The sequence below is a fragment of the Microcaecilia unicolor genome, chromosome 8 (genome assembly GCF_901765095.1).
Source record: "Microcaecilia unicolor chromosome 8, aMicUni1.1, whole genome shotgun sequence".
NCBI classification, from domain to species: domain Eukaryota; kingdom Metazoa; phylum Chordata; class Amphibia; order Gymnophiona; family Siphonopidae; genus Microcaecilia; species Microcaecilia unicolor.
The window spans coordinates 7946895-7965454 of record NC_044038.1 but is presented as its reverse complement, the minus strand read 5'-3'; the positions used below and the strand labels follow the sequence as shown (position 1 = coordinate 7965454).

At 43.1% G+C, this 18560-nt stretch overlaps 1 protein-coding gene across 5 annotated transcripts in view; it reads right to left on the bottom strand.

Moving 5' to 3' along the window:
- SHMT1 (serine hydroxymethyltransferase 1) overlaps positions 1-18560 on the bottom strand; it is a 44582-nt gene that overhangs the window by 24410 nt on the left and 1612 nt on the right. For 2 of the 5 annotated variants that reach the window (XM_030213314.1, XM_030213312.1), the window contains exons 2-7: positions 15620-15742; positions 14132-14277; positions 10261-10376; positions 9652-9812; positions 4781-4862; positions 2734-2946 (exon numbers count right to left, since the gene is read on the bottom strand). In XM_030213314.1, coding sequence (XP_030069174.1) covers positions 2734-2946; positions 4781-4862; positions 9652-9812; positions 10261-10376; positions 14132-14277; positions 15620-15727 — 826 coding nt within the window. In that variant the 5' untranslated portion in view covers positions 15728-15742. Of the gene's footprint in view, positions 1-2733; positions 2947-4780; positions 4863-9651; positions 9813-10260; positions 10377-14131; positions 14278-15619; positions 15743-16919; positions 17065-17400; positions 17681-18351; positions 18465-18560 lie in introns of those variants that run through there. The other 3 variants (XM_030213313.1, XM_030213310.1, XM_030213311.1) reach the window with 3 other exon arrangements.

The window sequence follows — 18560 nt, the reverse complement described above, 5'->3', positions numbered from 1 at the left end:
GTATTCCATAACAGTACACATAAATTTATAGAAACGCCCACTTTTCAGCAGCATGCATTAGAGTTTATGCGCATCACTGTATAGAATACACTTAGCAAGTTGTGTGTGTACATTCTAATTAAAGCCCATTAGCGTCAATAATTGTTTATTAATTGGCAATTATCAGTGCTGATATTTGCATGCACAACTCAAGTCAGACTATATAGAATCTGGGAGAAAACACATAACAGATGACCAAAGAAGGAAAGCGTCCAAAATAACTTAGCAGCGGCAGCATGATACAGAAAAAAAGAAAGAAGAATGAACTACATAGCACGATTTACCTCTCAGACTTTGTCTGCTGCAAGAGTTTTGACATTGTTAAGAAAGGCAGCATTTCCCAAACTGTAAATCCCGACCTCCCTCCTGCCCGAACTGCTACTGCAGACAGCAGCGGCAGAAAAACAACAAAAAAACCCAAGCACAGGGCTGCAGCAGCCTTCAAGCATGCGTTGCCAGTTCTGCTGATCCTCTGCCCCCGGAGCTGGAAGTTGATGTCAGTGGGGAGTAGAGGACCAGCACAGCCAACAGCCCATGCCTGAAGGCTGTTGCAGCCCCGTGCTTGCATTTTAATTTTTTTCTCTCAGCCGGTGGCCGATGGGAACACGGAGCAGACGGCCTTCAGGACTCGCAGAGGTGACTGCCAAGGAGGTTAGATGAAAACAGGAGGCGGGATGAAGTCAAAACGTTGAAACCAATAGGTCTCTGTTTCCCTTTCCATTCAAAACAAAAGTAAACCTATGAGCTGCTGCATCCAAGTTGTCAATCTTTACTGTTGATAGCATTTTATATTTAGTCTCACTTATATTTTTAAACGTGCTGGCTTGTGCAGCATACAGATGTACAAAGAGGAAGTATAATAATGGAATAACTTTTCATAGGTAGAGTAGTAATTTGTTATAAATTACAATCAGTGTGTCATTTGGAGGGGCTGGTTATAGGGACACCCTAGCACTGCTATATTTGTGCAGAGGAAAAGATGGAAACCTGTGTGGCTGGGGGGAGCCGCAAAAAAATTGCTCTGACACGGGTGCCGTGAACTGAAAAGGTCTGGGAAGCACTGGCTTAAGGCATTCTTATTTGCACAGGCTTACTTTGGGTTTTGACTCGGTGCTTCTGTATTTTATGAAGATTTATTTAATTTATTTATTGCATTTGTATCCCACATTTTCTCACCTTTTTGCAGGTTCAAAGTGGCTTACAATGTATCGTTCTTGGTGATGGTGGATTAGAACATAGTTACTTATTGTTACGTAGAGAATTAGAGTAACATTGTGAAAGTTTAAATCAATCAGATATTATAAAATAATTACATATTGTTGCACAGAGATTTTGAGTAACATAGTAGAAGTTTAGAACAGATATATAGTAACATAGTAGATGACGGCAGAAAAAAGACCTGCATGGTCCATCCAGTCTGCCCAAGACAAACTCATATGTGTATACCTAACCTTGAATTTGTACCTGTCCTTTTCAGGGCACAGACCGTATAAGTCTGCCCAGCAGTATTTCCCGCCTCCCAACCACCAGTCCCGCCTCCCATCACCGGCTCTGGTACAGACCGTATAAGTCTGCCCTCCCCTATCCTCGCCTCCCAACCACCAACCCCTCTTCCCCCCACCTGCTCCGCCACCCAATTTCAGCTAAGCTTCTGAGGATCCATTATATGAAGGATTTGTATGCTAATTATGATTTCCGTTTGTGATTTTGTCATATTAAATGGTTTGTTTTTCTTGTAACCTGCCTAGACAATAGGCGGGCTATAAATATTTTAAATAAATAATTGATTTAAAATTGATTGCTGAGGCCAAAGGAATGCCCAGCACATGAAGTAATCTCATCTTTGAATGCCAAGGCAAATGTTCAATATTTTTGAAGAAAGGATAAGCAGGGTGTGAGTACCAAGGAAACGTACGGCTTCACATTTAGCCAAGCTGAGAAACAGGTGATTGGATCTAAGCCAGCTGTCCACAGACTTAAGATAGGACTCGAGAGGTGACAGGCAAGGAAGAGTCCGGGCCAGTAAAGAGGATTTGTTACTGTGTTGGCCCTGTGGATATTTTTGGACATTCATGGTCATAAAACGGATGGCTCCTGCCACATGTAACCAGCGCATAAATGTCCATTCCTGGACGTATTTTAGAACTGCCTCCACCATCAGCAGATCCTGTTGTAAAATACTGGCAGAACTAGAGACACCCTGAACTGTACGTCTCAACTACTACTACTACTATTTAGCATTTCTATAGCGCTACAAGGCGTATGCAGCGCTGCACAAACATAGAAGAAAGTCAGTCCCTGCTCAAAGAGCTTACAATCTAATAGACAAAAAAATAAAGTAAGCAAATCAAATCAATTAATGTGAACGGAAAGGAAGAGAGGAGGGTAGGTGGAGGCGAGTGTACGAGTCAAAAGCAATGTTAAAGAGGTGGGCTTTCAGTCTAGATTTAAAGGTGGCCAAGGATGGGGCAAGACGTAGGGGCTCAGGAAGTTTATTCCAGGCGTAGGGTGCAGCCAGACAGAAGGCGCGAAGTCTGGAGTTGGCAGTAGCGGAGAAGGGAACAGATAAGAAGGATTTATCCATGGAGCGGAGTGCATGGGAAGGGGTGTAGGGAAGGACGAGTGTGGAAAGATACATCCTTTCTAAAATCTGCCTCAAAATATCTTAAAAGGCAAAGACACTCTCACACTCGCCTTTTCTGTAAAAGATGATGCCGGCTCTGCAACCTCGCAGGGTTTTGTGGGTGGTGGTGGAGACAACATCACAGTGTTCAAACGGCGATGGAACAACACCAGCTGCAACCAGCCCACTGATGTGGGCCATGTCTGCCATGAGGAAGGCCCCATTCTCATCGGCAATCTTCTTCATTCTTCCATAGTCCAGGTTACGAGAGTAGCAGCTCACACCTGAGGAAGCACACAAGTCTTAAGCACGGTGCTACAAACTCTTGAGGGCAGAATCCCAAAGAGCTACGTACAAACGGTATCCTTTTCAAATCCGACTCTGAACTATTAGTTCCCATGTTATAAAAGGCTGACTTAAAAAACGGCATAACACAGTTGATACAGTTGATCTTAGACTTACGATGGACAAGTTGAGTGAAATTGGGATTCTGAGAGTTATTCTGGATTGGTTCCGTAAATTCTTGGTTAATTGGAAATATACTGTTACAAAAGATGGTACAGTCTCACATGTCTGGCAATTGATATGCGGGGATCTCTCAGGGTTCACCGTTATCACCTATTTTGCTTAATATTTGTATGCTGTCTTTAGGTTCTATTCTTTTAGATAAATGATGAATATTCCTATGCTGAAGACATTTTTGTATTGATAATAGCATCTGTAGACCTTGACTCTACATATCTAGAAATATAAAACTGTACAAATAAAATCAAAGAATGAGCTGTTTCCCATATGTTGAAGCTGAACCCTGCTAAAACCAAAATTTTATGGTTCAGTAGATGTCAGGAATTATTACCTCCAAACAATATTAACTAATATAGATATCATAACAGGATGTTTGCGTTGCTTATATGTATTATCTTAATTTGTTGTTCTTGTAGTATTTTCTAACTGAAACCTCAGATTGGGGGGTTCAAGCAGACCAATTGTTTACGGTATATGCTTGAACACACCCAGATCGTCACTGGTCCCTTTAATTTACTCGTATCTTTAATAAAAGAAAATTCTTCTTGAAAGAAAAAAAAACCAAACAAACAGCATAACACATGTAAAATCCCAACACTAATGTGGTTACCTAATCATCCATAACCATTTTAACACAGGACCACACTCCATACTACATGTCCAAACATCCAGTTTCTTCAGAAACCTCAGTGGCGACTCTTGTCACATAAGGATCACAACCTTATGATTCACCAGACTTTGTCATCGGTTTCACTGAAGTTCATAGTATAAATTTTCATTAATTTTTAATAGAAAAATTCTTTGATTTGAAATGTCACTTAATTTCAAAAAGGCGTGATTTAAATTAAACTTAGGACCCCCACGCTGATATGGACATTGTTTTGCTCCAGAGAGAACGCTGCTTCAGGGCATGGTCCTTCAAACATATGGCGGCAGCTTCTTCTAAACGTATCTTCTCTCAGATTTTTTTTTTTTGAACTGAGAGAAGATACGTTTAGAAGCAGTTGCCGCCATATGTTTGAAGGACCATGCCCTGAAGCAGCGTTCTCTCTGGAGCGAAACGTGGCCCATGTCGGCGAGGGGTCCTAATTTTAAGTTAAGTCAATCCTTTTTGAACCTAAGTGACGTTCCAAATCAAAGAATTTTTCTATTAAAAGTTAATGAAAATTTATATTATGAACTTCAGTGAAACCGATGACAAAGTCTGGTGAATCAGAAGGCTGTGATCCTTATGTGACAAGTCGCCACTCAGGTTTCTGAAGAAACTGGATGTTGATTTATGGAGCTTGGTGCTATGTTAAAATGGTTATATGCATGATTAAGTAACCATATTAGCGTTAGGATTTTACATGTTAAATTACCCTCGCTATATTCCAAAAATATTTTTGGACCCAATTAATTGTGAATTTAAAAACTGCGTTAAGCCAGAGGAGACATGACCTTCCAGGTCATTACCTGGGTTTGTGCAATCTATGAAAGGTCTCAAATCTTCAGGGCCCAGATCAGTGAATTAAGCCTATTCTGGATGGTAAACTGGCCCACAAGAATTCTCCTACCCATATTTAGCAAACTGAAGGTTTCCTTCCTGTATACCTGCAATTATCATCTTTGGATGGAATAAACGCGCATTTTCTTCCAGTCTGTCATAATCAATGTAACCAGTATTGGGATTTACCTAAGGAAAACCCAGAAAAGAACAAGGATCAGTGGTTTAAAATGTATAGCCATTAACTGCTGAAACATTTATTCATTCCAGCATTTTCCCCAAATCACAAAAAAGCAGGCTCTTTATAGGTGGGGTCAGGCCCCCGTTTGCCTAACAAGTTTAAGCTACCTACTGAATAAGACCTCAGCTAATCCATTACTTAAATCCTTAATCAGAATTATTAAAGCAAGATTCATAAACACTATGCTTCATAAATAGTATATGCAATTTAAGAACATGTAACGATTATCTCTATCTGGAACAAGTATCTGCAAAGCATTTCCCATAAAGCGAGAAGCGCAGTGTTAAATAAATTCTCAACACAATAGAAAAAGGAGTAAGGGTGGGGGAGTTTTAGTTTTAGTTCAGCTTGGTTGGGTGAGGCTGAAAGGGGAATACGAGACAGTGGGGATAATGGCAGATCGAGTTTTCAGTAGCACTAAAATGGGATAAATACCCTACCACATATACCAAAGAGTAGGAAGGTGAAGAGGATAGGCACGAGAGACCATGAAGCATGGTGAGATATCTTTAAAGAAAGGGGGGAGGGAGATGAGTGGGAGGGGGGCATAATATTAAACAAGGGGATCAAACAGAACGACGTATGAGCAATAACTATTGGAAATTCATGTTTGAGTTTAATGTTCAATGCTGTAGACTGTTTCTTTATTTGCACAAGGAAAAGTTAAAGGCAATAAGAATAACGGGGGATAGGGGAGGAAATGTAACAAAACAAAAATTTGATGATAGCAGCTTAGGATTATTGTACAGACGTTTGACAAATTTAAGACCCGTCATGTACTTAAGCAAATGCATGTGTTCCTATGTGAAATCATCAATACAAATTGTTGAAACATAAGAACATGTAGCGAAATGACCACTACTGTGGAATCGAAGAGAACACACCGTAGACAGTCAGTTCCAGTGTGCCGACCAGAAGAGCATTATCCCAGTATGGTTCAGAACTTAGCAATTTTCTTCAAAGCTTGAAATCAGGCTGGGCTATCGCGGTGTTGGGTTCACTGGGAAAGAGTCATCATAACATGATCCAAATCTGAGCTAATATCTGGAATAGAGCCACAAAGGAAATCTACTGTAGCAGCATTTCATTTTCAAAAGAGTGACTGATAAAATGAGGAAATGGTTAAAAAGAAGCTAAAAGGATCGGCCGCAAAAGTTAGGATTTTAAATCAAGCATGGATATTGTTTAAAAATACCATCTTGGAAGCCCAGACCAGATGCATTCCACATATTTACAAAGGTGAAAAGAAGAGCAAACAACAGCCAACATAGTTAAAAGGTGAAGTGAAAGAGGCTATTAGAGCCAAAAGAACATCCTTCAAAAGAATGGAAATAGGATCCGAATGAAGAAAATAAGAAGCAACATAAGCACTAGCAAGTTAAATGCAAAGTATTGATTAAGAAGGCTAAAAAAGAATATGAAGAGAAACTTGTCGCAGAGGCAAAAACTCACAGTAACAAGTTTTTCACATACACTAGAAGCAAAAGCCTGCGAGGGAATCCTTGGGACCGTTAGATCATGAAGGAGAAAAAGGGGCACTCAGGGAGGACAAGGCTATAGCAGAGAGATTGAATGAATTCTTTTGCTTCGGTCTTTACGGAAGAAGACCTGTACCAGAAATGGTTTTCAAGGGTGATGCTGAGGAACTGAAAAATCTCAGTGAACCTGGAAGACGTACTGTGCCAAATTGACAAGTAAATCACCTGGACAGGATGGCATGCACCCTAGGGTACTGAAAGAACTCAAATGTGAAACTGATCTGTAACCTGTCCTTAAAAGCCTCTGAAATACCTGAAGATTGGAGGGTGGTCAATATAATGCCGATTTTTAAAAAGGGTTTAAGTGGTGATCCAGGAAATTACAGATCAGTATGCCCGATGTTAGTGCCAGGCAAAATAGTGGAAACTATTATACAGAACAGAATTACAGAACACATAGATAAACATGGTTTAATGGGACAGAGTAAGCACTGTTTCAGCCAAGGGAAGTCTTGCCTCATCAAGGAGGGTGAATAGTGGAGCGCCGCAGGGATCTGTACTGGGACCGGTGCTATTTAACATATCTCTATATATAAAAGGCACCACCAACGTTCTAATGAAGCCTCCAGCCGGAAGTGTGAAGCGCCAGAGATATCCGGTTTCCCCATGAGTGTCTGCCCCACCCTCGCTCTCTCTGTAACACAAACAGTGAAGGAAAACAGCACAGCCCAAAATCGCTCTCTCTGAACAGTGAAGGACTCAGAGGGGGGAGGGGAGAGACACTCTCTCTGTAACACAAACACAGCACAGCAGGAAACTTAACACTGAAGGACTCCACTCAGAGGGGGGAGGGGACAGACAGCACAGGGGAAGGGAGAGAGGGCAGAGGGCAGGGACACACACACTCCCACATTCACACTCTGAAGAAAACCTTGCTAGCCCCCGTTTCATTTGCATCAGAAACGGGGCTTTTTTTACTAGTTTATAAATGATCTGGAAAACAGAACGAGTGAGGTGATTAAATTTTATCTGCCATTTGGATGCATAATCTTCCAGTTTCCTAAGGTTTTCACAATCCGCATGTGTTTTGACAATTTTGTTTTGTGTCATCTGCAAATTTAATGCGGACAAATGCAAAATGACGCACATTGGGAAGAATAATCTGAATCATATTTACCTGATGCTAAGGTCCATGTTAGGAGTTGGCACTCAAGAAAAAGATCTAAGTGTCATTGAAGAAAATATGTTCAAATCTTCTGCCCAGTGTGCGGCGGTGGCCAAAAGAGGAAACAGGATGCTAGGAATTATTAGGAAAGGGATGCAAAATAAGATCAAGATTATTATTATGCCTCGTATCACTCCATGAGCCTAAGATTCCTTGAGCTACAGAAAAAAAAAAAAAAAAAAAAAAAAAAAAAGATATAGCGGAATCAGAAAAGGTTCAAAGAAAAGCAACCAAAATGATAACGAGGATGAAACTCCTCTCATATGAGGAAAGACTACAGAAGTTAGGGCTCTTCAACTTGGAAAAGAGACAACTGAAAGGGGATATGATGATAAGAGTTCTACAAAATCCTGAGTGGTGGAGAACAGGTTAAAAATGGATTGATTTTTTTACTCTTTCAAAAAGTACTAAGACTAGGGGACACTCAGTGAAGTTACACGGGAATACTTTTAAACACAAATAGGAGGAAATATTTTTTCACTCAAAGAATAGTTAAGCTCTGGAACTCGTTGCTAGAGGATGTGGCAACAGCGGTTAGCTTATCTGGGTTTAAAAAAAGGTTTCGCCAAGTTCCTGGAGGAAAAGTCCATAGTCTGCTTTTGAGATAGACAATGGGGAAGCCACCGCTTGCCCTGGGATTGGTAGCATGAAATGTTGCTACTATTTGGGTCTCTGCCAGGTACTTGTGACCTGGATTAGCCACTGTTGGAAACAGGATACTGGGCTAGATTGAGATATACAAAAAAAAAAAAAAATCTTTGAGGAAGAACAGTGAATGTAATGTGAATAATTTATAAAGGACATTTCTTTTTTTATGAAGATGAAAAAATGTATTAAAAATAAATAATAAAATTATGGAGGTTTTTTTTTTTTTTAACAACCTAGGGTGAAAAGAAGCAGTTGATTGAAGCAAATATTGCTGCTGTTCGGCTGTTGAGGTCATTTTCCTCCGTTTTTAATCGTCTGTTTTTTAATTTTGTGAGACTTGCGTTGCACAGAGTTTCATCCTAGCATTGTTTGAACCCTGAAGTGTGTGCCTGCATCAGAGCACTGCTCATAAAGGGGAGGTATTTATTTCTGTTACATTTGTACCCCGCGCTTTCCCACGCATGGCAGGCTCAATGCAGCTTAGGTACTTATTTGTACCTGGGGCAATGGAGGGTTAAGTGACTTGCCCAGAGTCACAAGGAGCTGCAATGGGAATTGAACTCAGTTCCCCAGGACCAAAGTCCACCACCCTAACCACTAGGCCACTCCTCCACTGTTGCTACTATTTGAGATTCTACATGGAATGTTGCTATTCCACTAGAAACATTCCATGTAGGAGTCGGCCCTTGCAGATCACCAATGTGGCCGCGCAGGCTTCTGCGAGTCTGACGTCCTGCACGTATGTGCAGGACGTCAGACTCACAGAAACAGAAGCCTGCGCAGCCTTCTACATGGAATGTTGCTAGTGGAATAGCAACATTCCATGTAGAATCTCCAATAGCAGCAATATTCCATGTAGAATCTCCAATAGCAGCAACATTCCATGTAGAATCTCCAATAGTATCTATTTTATTTTTGTTCCATTTGTACCCTGCGCTTTCCCACTCATGGCAGGCTCAATGCGGCTTACATGGGGCAATGGAGGGTTAAGTGACTTGCCCAGAGTCACAAGGAGCTGCCTGTGCCTGAAGTGGGAATTGAACTCAGTTCCTCAGGACCAAAGTCCACCACCCTAACCACTAGGCCACTCCTCCACTGTTGCTACTATTTGAGATTCTACATGGAATGTTGCTATTCCACTAGAAACATTCCATGTAGGAGTCGGCCCTTGCAGATCAGCAATGTGGCCGCGCAGGCTTCTGCTTCTGTGAGTCTGACGGCCTTGCACACCCCCTTCTTCCGATGCAGGGAACACAGCAATAGTTCTAGAAACATTGAATACAGCTGCAGAGACACAGCTGGCAAGCACCACACAATAGCCACGTCCACGGTTCTTCCTGCAGCAAGATACAGGGAATATGCATCCCACGTGCAAAGCCCTTTTACCTTGTACGGCATAGACTCAAAAAATATAGAAGTAGCTGAGATTTTCTTCTTGTCAGTCATGAACCCATGCGTTAGGTGACCACCATCGGGTAAGTCCAAGCCCATGATTCGCCCGTGGGGCTCCACCAGTGCAGTGTACACAGCAAAGTTTGCAGGGGAACCTGAAATCAAAAGGCCCTGCAAGTCAACAGAAGAGACACAGCCCGGGATTTCATAGTTTGTTCCGTGGTTTTTACTTTTCTGCATGTGCAAATCGTGACTGAACGGTAACAGAAATGGGAGTGAGGAGCCCCCTTTAATTCAGACCCACTTGGATCACTTCCTTCTGTCCCCATAGCAGCTCAAACCCAAGCTTCTCATGAGCAGAGGTTGTCCTATCATCACATTTGTGGTGCTCTTCTGACGTGACAGCTTTAACCACAAAATATCTCAGAACCACTTCCCTTACCCATCTGCATCAGCACCACAAGGAAATGCTTTCAACTGAATAATTATTAGAGAAATGCTTCCACTATACTTAGACCAGCATATCTGCTAAACTCCTAAGGCCCCCCCCCCCCCCCCACAAAGAAGTAATAAGAGAAAAGCAATTCCAGCACCACATCTCACCTGAATAAGGCTGAACGTTGACGCCCCACTTCTGGGGGTCCAGGCTGTAAGCTTTCAGAGCTCTCTTCTGACATAACCTCTCCAGCTCATCCACAAACTCAGTGCCGCCGTAATACCTACAAAGGGCAGAGCGCATGTACATAACCAAGCTGTTCAGTTCCTGGAAACTATGCCAGTGATCTTCACTGCTGCTGAAGCAGGAGACACTTCAGACAACAAAGATCATGTCTGAGAAATGGAAATCCCCTTCCCATGATGGAGTCAACAGGGAGACGGGCAAGAGGGGGTTTCTTGCTAATGATGGAGTCACACGGGGGACGGGGCGTTTACCCTCTAATGTCGTCAATCCAGCTGATCAGGTACACTCAACTAATTTAACTAAATCAAAGGCTGCTCCCCCCCCCTTCTTTCAGATTGTCACCCCAATATTCTGTCTCTCCAAGTCCTCTACCCCCACATTCTCCCTCATCCTTATCCCAGCCATTCTGAAGCCCCACTCATCAGTCAGCTTCCACTATTTTCTCCCAACTCCACACCCCCAGTTTTGTTGCATTTTAGGTTTAAAAATTACTTGTGCCTGTCTAAACATTTATGTTTATGATCACTTCCTGTACCACTACATCCTAACTCAAGGCGAGTTATAATGCAAGCACTGTAGTTATTTCCCTGTCCAAGGGGGGTTTATATTCCAAACCAACCCCCCCCCTCCCCTTACCTCCTCTGGAAGCCTGCTGCTGGCATTGCTTCTGGTGCAGGCGTGTTTCCTTCTAGCACCATGCAGCTGTCAGAGAGTTTAAGTTACGTAAGTCTGGGCACTGCAGGGTGCCAAATACATAACACCTGTTCCAGAGGCAAGCCTCCGGAGAAGATGGTAGGAGTGTGTGTGCTGGGGGAATGGGGAAAAAGAGTTGGGGAGCTGCCACTGGATCCTGGACTTTGTGCTAACAAAAATGCTGCACCTCCTTGAAACCACTAACATCACTAAGAAAACATGCCAGGTTTCTTGATGAAAAACCATGCAGGTTTATTGGGTAAAAAAAACAAAAAAACAAAACAAAACAAAAAAACCTCTAAAGTGCATTACTCTCCCTGACAGACGCTGAAAATATTCTCAGCCCAATCCGTGCACAAAAGGAGTCCAAAAATATTCTAATCTGCGTGCTGCTGTACACTTGCTCTGCCTCCTCCTCCAAAACCCCCAAATCCATGTGGTTAGATTGGTCAAGGCTCGCTAGTCGCCTCTTCGCACAGCTGCTGACCTCATCACCCACCTGACCCTGCTACTGGTCAAATCTGGAGCTGGAATGAGGTTTGAGATATACCAAGCATCATTCTGGCTCCAAATTCAACCATTAGGAGAGAGCCAGAACAAACATGGTGCTGGCCACGCAGCTGCCAAAAAACTGCTAACAAGTCACAACCCACGACTGCAGAAAAGTACCCAAGAGCAACTTTAGAAAAACTACCCAATTACGTGGAAAAAACAGAGTTGGCAACTCTGCTCCCTGACCAAGTTCATAAACTAATTCCATCAAGCAGTGAGGTTCTCAACTTTATCTTTATTGCCCTGCCATTACCACGTTGCTAAATCCTTTCATCGGTGTATTTCAGTCCTTAATATGCTAACGCAGACCCAAAGGAGTAAATTTTTTGAAGCTTAGTCAGTATCTACATGTGTATGCTAATTAAACTAAGAACTTTACACTCCATTTTATAATGAGCAAAATTACAGGCATATATTTTATCATATAGCAACATGTAATCACAAAAGAGAGGGTAATACAGCATACAATATAGACAAGAAAAAGCAACACTGGGCCTTCAAGAAAGAGACAATGGCAGTCCTTTATTGTGAAAAAGAACCGACACGGGCCGTGTTTTGGCGCACAAGTGCCTGCCTCAGGGGTCAAAGTGTGTCTTCACAATATATGAGCAGGAATGTTCAGACAGTCTGAGTAAATTGCCAGCCACCACTGAGCGTTTATTCAATCCTAACAGACGTTGTCTGTGTGAAAACTGCCATATATTGTAAAGACACACTTTGACCCCTGAGGCAGGCGCTTGTTCGCCGAAACATGGCCCATGTCGGATCTTTTTCACAATAAAGGACTGCCATTGTCTCTTTCTTGAAGGCCCAGTGTTGCTTTTTCTTGTCTATATCACATAGAAACACAACATTCAAACTCAATTTTTTTATAGACATACCTTGTTTGAAAACTAGGCTGTTTTTATGTGTCACACCTCTCACTTGTTTTCCTTGATCTCCAGCAGTATTCTGTACCAGAAGAATCTGTTTAACTTCCTGGAACTTTTTGCACTTCCTTCTATAGCCCTGCAAGAGGGCACGGACTGATATAATCACCTCCTGTCTTGTGGTACACAAGGAAGTTCCTATCTACCAGTGCCTTTGCAATGGATTCTCTAGCTTGGTCTACTATGTGTTCCAGTCCTGTTTCTGTCTGTGCCTGCAGCCTTGTTCCAGCTACTCCCTGGCCTTGACTCCGTCGGGCCAACTCCAAAGGGCTCTCTTAAGAGCTACCCTCTGTCCTGACCTGTCAGGGCGCTACCAAAGGCTCTTTTAAGAGCCACTCTCTGATCTGGTCTTTGTTGGGGCATGAATCGCCTGCTGACAGCCAAGGCCTGCCTAGAACATAAGAACATTACAGTTGCCATACTGGGGCAGACCGAAGGTCCATTAAGTCCAGTATCGTGTTTACAAGTACCTGACAAGATCCCAAAACAGGGCAACACATTTAATGCTACTTATCCTAGAAATAAACGGTGAATTTTCCCAAATCCATCTTAATAATGGCTTATGAATTTTTTATTTTAGGAAGTTATCCAAACCTTTTTTAAACCCCGCTAAGCTAACTGCTTTTACCAGCTAACTGCTTTTACCACATTCTCTGGCAATGAATTCTAGAGCCTTGTTCTAGTCCTGTTCCTGTCCGTGCTTTCAGCCTTGTTCCAGCTACTCCCTGGCCTCGACTCTACTGGGCCAGCCCCACAGGGGCTCTTTTAAGAGCCACGCTTAGATCTGGTCTTTGTCGGGTTCAACTTGCCAGCTGGGACCCGCGCCTAGCCTTCGGGTTGAGTAAGCAGCGCAAACCCGACTGCTGCCCAAGGGCTCACCCACCGAGCCGTGACATTATGTGTGTTTGAAATTGCACAAGTAGGTTTGTAGTTAGGTGGACCAGTTAAAAAATTGCCTCAAAATGTCAGGATTAGGTTGGCAACTTAATGGGCAATTCAGTAAGGGGTCCTTTCACTAAGGTGTGCTAAAAAAAGGACTTAGCATGGGTTTTTCCAGCACACTAAAGGCCATTTTTACCACAGCAAGAAAATGACCCATGTGCTAGTTTTGCTATTAGCACATGGCCATTAAAAAAGATCAGCAAGCAAGCCACGACCATCACCTATTTTGTAGGCACCAAGGGCTCATGTGCTATGCATGCGGGAATGCAAATACACCGATTAACACCCAATCTCCACCTCCCCCCCCCCCCCTAAAGACATGCCTCCTTGGCCAAAAAATAAAAAAATATTTTTAGTGCATGAGTAGTTCCCTGCACATTTGAAGCTTACTGCAGGACACCTCAGCACTCCACATGGTAAGCTCTTAAGCTATGATAAGCTGCCTGCACATGACTGTAATTGGTTACATCTGATGTGACTATTTTTGATGATTGTCAATGTGTCTGTCATATTAGAATGTCATCAATAAAAAATTGTTGAAGCTATGATAAGCCCAGCTCAGTACAAGGATCCCCCCCCCCCCCCAAGTGTGCCTACTCATAAAATGGAAGCACAGTTAAAAGGTGGGATGCTACACAGGGAAGATCCCAGGACAGTGACTTTCCATGCCCCCTACCTCTGGCCTGGGTATCCTTCCGAGTACTTATTGTTCAAACATGAGCCCAGGGCTTCCAGGACTGCTCGGCTAGCGAAATTCTCCGAGGCAATTAACTCCAGACCAAACTTCTGTCGATTTTTCTCTTTTCGTATAATTTCGTATACCTTGAAAGAAAATAAGGTCATTGGACTTGGTCCCCATGTGTCTTAAAACTGACTTGTAAGCAGAGATTCCTTTACTATTATATTAGTAACAATAAAGATTAAGGATTCATAATAAGAATACTAGCACACAACTCTTTAAAAATGCAAAATCCATTGACGGAAGAAAAAAGGGAGAATAAAATACATAATCACAACTAAGTAAGACCTGGAACAATCATACCAATATCAAATAACAGAAGACTGAATTTTCTTTTTATTTAAATTCATCCTGTTTAACTTTAGAACTTAGTGGGATTTTTTTTCAGGGGTAAGTCAAATACAAATATCAGAATATAATGAAATCAAATGGAAAAAAAAAAGAAACATTAAAGGATTATCTATTTCCAATGACTTTGGGGCCAGGAGAATAATGGCACTAATATCTCAAATCTCCGAGATGAGTGATCAGTCGTTAGGTGCAAATCTCCGAGATGAGTGATCAGTCGTTAAAATCATTTGAAATGAAAGAAGAAATATAAAGCGTTGTTCCAGTATTGAAGCTAAGTGCTTTTTTTCGATTGAAATCTGAACCTGATTTTATGAAGTATAAGAGAAAAATAGCTAAAAATTCTTAAAACTGAAATTTAATTAAAATGGATCAAGTGAGGAATACCTACCCATCACAAAAGTGCCTGGCTCACATTATTAGCCTGTGTGATGGTGATAGGAAAATCTGATGGATCCTAAAAAAATGCAATAATACCCTCTTATGAAAATAAAAGTATGGTTGACGTATATTGAGAGCTGGGTAATATTTTGTGAGATATAGTAATACCCCCTCTATCAAACATATAAATGGCGAGTGACCGACTCACTCGCAAATGCGCAGTAGAGACTTCCCTCTCTGTCCCGGCCCGGGCCCTCTCTTCCCTTCTGAACTTACACATCCATTCGCCGAACGCAGCAACGCACATCAGCTGAGCTGCAGTGAGCCCTTCCTTCTTTGCCTGTGGCCCCGCCCTCCTGTGACGTAACATCAGCGAGGGCGGGACACACACAGGCAGAGAAGGAAGGGGCAGCTCAGCTGATGTGCGTTGCTGCGTTCGGCGAATGGATGTGTAAGTTCAGAAGGTAAGAGAGGGCCCGGGCCGGGTGGAGGGGTGGCGGCGACTTCGAGGGGGGGGGAGCAGTGGCGACTTCGCGGGGGGGAGGGGAGCGGTGGTGACCGCGGGGGGAGGAAAACCTCAATACCGAAAACCTCAATACCAGCCCGTTTTTATGGGCTCAACGGCTAGTTAAGTATAAATAAAAGAGATACCATAGTAGGTGGACTAATATCTCAAAAGCACAACGATCACCTTACCTCAGAATCGTTGGTTTCTAGAGGCTCCAGCACCATGTTATTGTGGGACGACCAGAGTTCAGCGATTCTATGCTCTCCATTGGTCATCAAGCTCTCCGTGTTTTCCATTATAGAAGTTTTGTCCTGGAAATAAATAATGTAAGAAGGGTGTTTTCAAAGATGGCTATTTATTCCTAAACACTATGATGAATTTTTTTTTTTTTTTTTTAAAGTGTCAGATTCTGGAAAAATAGAAATAAAGATATAAAGGAATTAGAAAAGGTTCAAAGAATAGTGATCAAAATGATAAAGCGGATGGAACTCCTCTCGTATGAGGAAAGGCTAAAGAAGTTAGGGTTCTTCAGCTTGGAAAAGAGGCGGCTGAGGGGAGCTATGACTGAGATCTACAAAATCCTGAGTGGTGTAGAACGAGTAGCCACCCCCACCAGACAAAGAAATCTGCTGCCCGAGTCACCCCCTCAGGAGCGAGGAAGTCAGTGGGGTGCCTCCAGCCACCAACACTTGCACTCCCCTAGCACTTTCAGTTTGTGCATGAGCTGAGCATATTCGGGACGTGCCGGCATCAGCGGCTCGAGGCACCCCATTGACTTCCTCGCTCCTAAGGCAGCACAAGGAGGAAGGGGGCTGTTTTGGCAGTGGATTTCTTTGACCGGCATCCCCACCAGCAAAGGTATGATATCTAATTGGGGGGGGGGGGGGGGAGGGATGCATGCCCCCCCAGTCCATCCTTGTGCCCCCCCCAATGCACTGCTGGCTATGCTCCACAATTAATCACGAGATGCATTGTGGGGGGGGGGGGGGCACAAAAACAAAAGTTGGTCCAGGGCACCACAACCTCTTGAGCGAGACCTGGAATGCAAAACAATAGGACAATAGCCAAACAACTCCTCCCCCACCCCATCAGCCCACATTTTAAATTGCACTTTTATAGAATGTTTGTGAAATTAACATGATTGTTGACTAGAGGAGCAGCCTAATGGCTAGAGCAGTGGCTGAGAGCCAAGGGAGCTCAGTTCAAATCCCACCTCAACTCCTTGTAACCTTAGGCAAGCTACTTAATCCTACACTGCCTCAGGAGCTGAAGATTTTGCCTTGGGACCCACACTACTTTTGTATCAGCTCTGGGTATATATACAGAGTGTGACTGTCAAGTGCTCAGCTGACGCCCTCCTAAGCACGGGGTGACACTTGCAAACTGAGCAGTTGCCAAAATGTTACATTGGTAGAACAACAGTTTTTAAATATTAACTCCTCAAAGAGAGTCTGGACAATCAAATACAAAACTCAACAGCACACCTACAGCAGTGCTGGTGCCAAAGTATCAAAGGGTCGGTTCAGCCTGCAATGATGTTTCACCAAAAGCCAAAACCTCCTCAAATCCAGAAATATTCCAGTTCAATCATTCACACTTCTCCCAGATACAGCCACCTGCAGCCTCCAAAATCCTAAGCAATAGGTTAGCATAAATCCCAATAAACAAAACACATAGAATTACACAAATAACGGAGAGCATGGGCTTCCCACACATGAACCTTGGTCCATAAAATGCAGAGAGTATCAGTGTCCTTTCAGAACTCCTCCCCCCTCCCGCAACTTTTAGTGGATCAGATTCAGGCGCGATTTGTTTTTCCTTCAGTACAGCGAGTGACTGCACAGTCCAAACTCCAACCCATCAACAAAGAAGTCGCAAACTGCACATGAACAGACACGTTACTGTACTATATTCACCGGCTGTTTGCCTTCTAACTACCAGCATTAGAGGAACCAGATCTAGCGCTTACCCCGATCCTCCTGCCAAACAGCCTTCCACACGATACATGAAGTGTGCACCCATGAAGCATGCACCCAGCTTCAAAATTCAGCCAATCAGCAAGCTGAGAGAAGTCAGTCCATGCCGCCTCTTCACTGTTAGCACCCAGAGTCCCACCTCAGCCAATCTTGAGACACAGAAGGTGGCGCAAGCGTGGTCCTTGTCACGCTGTGAAACTCTTCCAGTCCTTTTTCAAAAGTTGGGCAAAAGACCCATAATCGTGGATCTAGGGATCTAAAACCCGAGGTGGTGAAAAATAGGCTCATTTCACTGACATAATGCTCCTGAAAAACTGACCTCCCTAAAAGCTCGAAGAGAATTTTCATTCCTAAATAAAGCAGCCGAAGCGACTGTGAGTATTTTGCAGGATCACAGAGATTGGGCACGGCTGCTACCATTAGCAGAGATGCCAAGTTTTACCCAGTTTCTGGGTTTCCGACCACTCCATCCGGGTGCATTATGGTACTGACAAAGCAAAAAAAGAAAAGATAAAACATTATGGTACTTGCAGCACTGATTTCAAATGGCAAAGTCAGGTACTACAAATCCCATTCTACTTAGGGATGTAAACGTTAAACCAGGAATGGCCAAAAGGTAGGTAACTTGGTATCAAAACAACAAATATGGACAAGCCACACAAACAAACAAAAAAAAACCCCCATCAGCCCATATTTTAACCTGCACTTTTATACAATGTTTGTGAGGTTATCATGACTGTTGACTAGAGGAGCAGCCTAATGGCTAGAGCAGTGGAGATCAGTTTAAATCCCACAACTCCCTGTAACCTTGGGCAAACTGCTTAATCCACCACTTCCTCAGGAGCCCTCCAGGGACAGGATAGGGTACTGAAGGTTGATGGGATGGGGTAGGGGAAGAAAGAAAGAAGGTAAGGGTAAAGATTTTGCCATGGGACCCACATTACCTTTGCATCAGCTCTTGGTATATACAGTGTGTGACTGTCAAGTTGCTCAGCTGAAGCGGTGGAAAGCATGGGGGTGACACTTGCAAACTGAGCAGTCGCCAAAACGTTACAATAGTAGAACAGCAGTTTTTAAATATTAACTCCTCTGGACAAACAAATGCAAAACGCAACAGCACACCTAGAACAGTGATGGTGCCAAAGGATCAAAG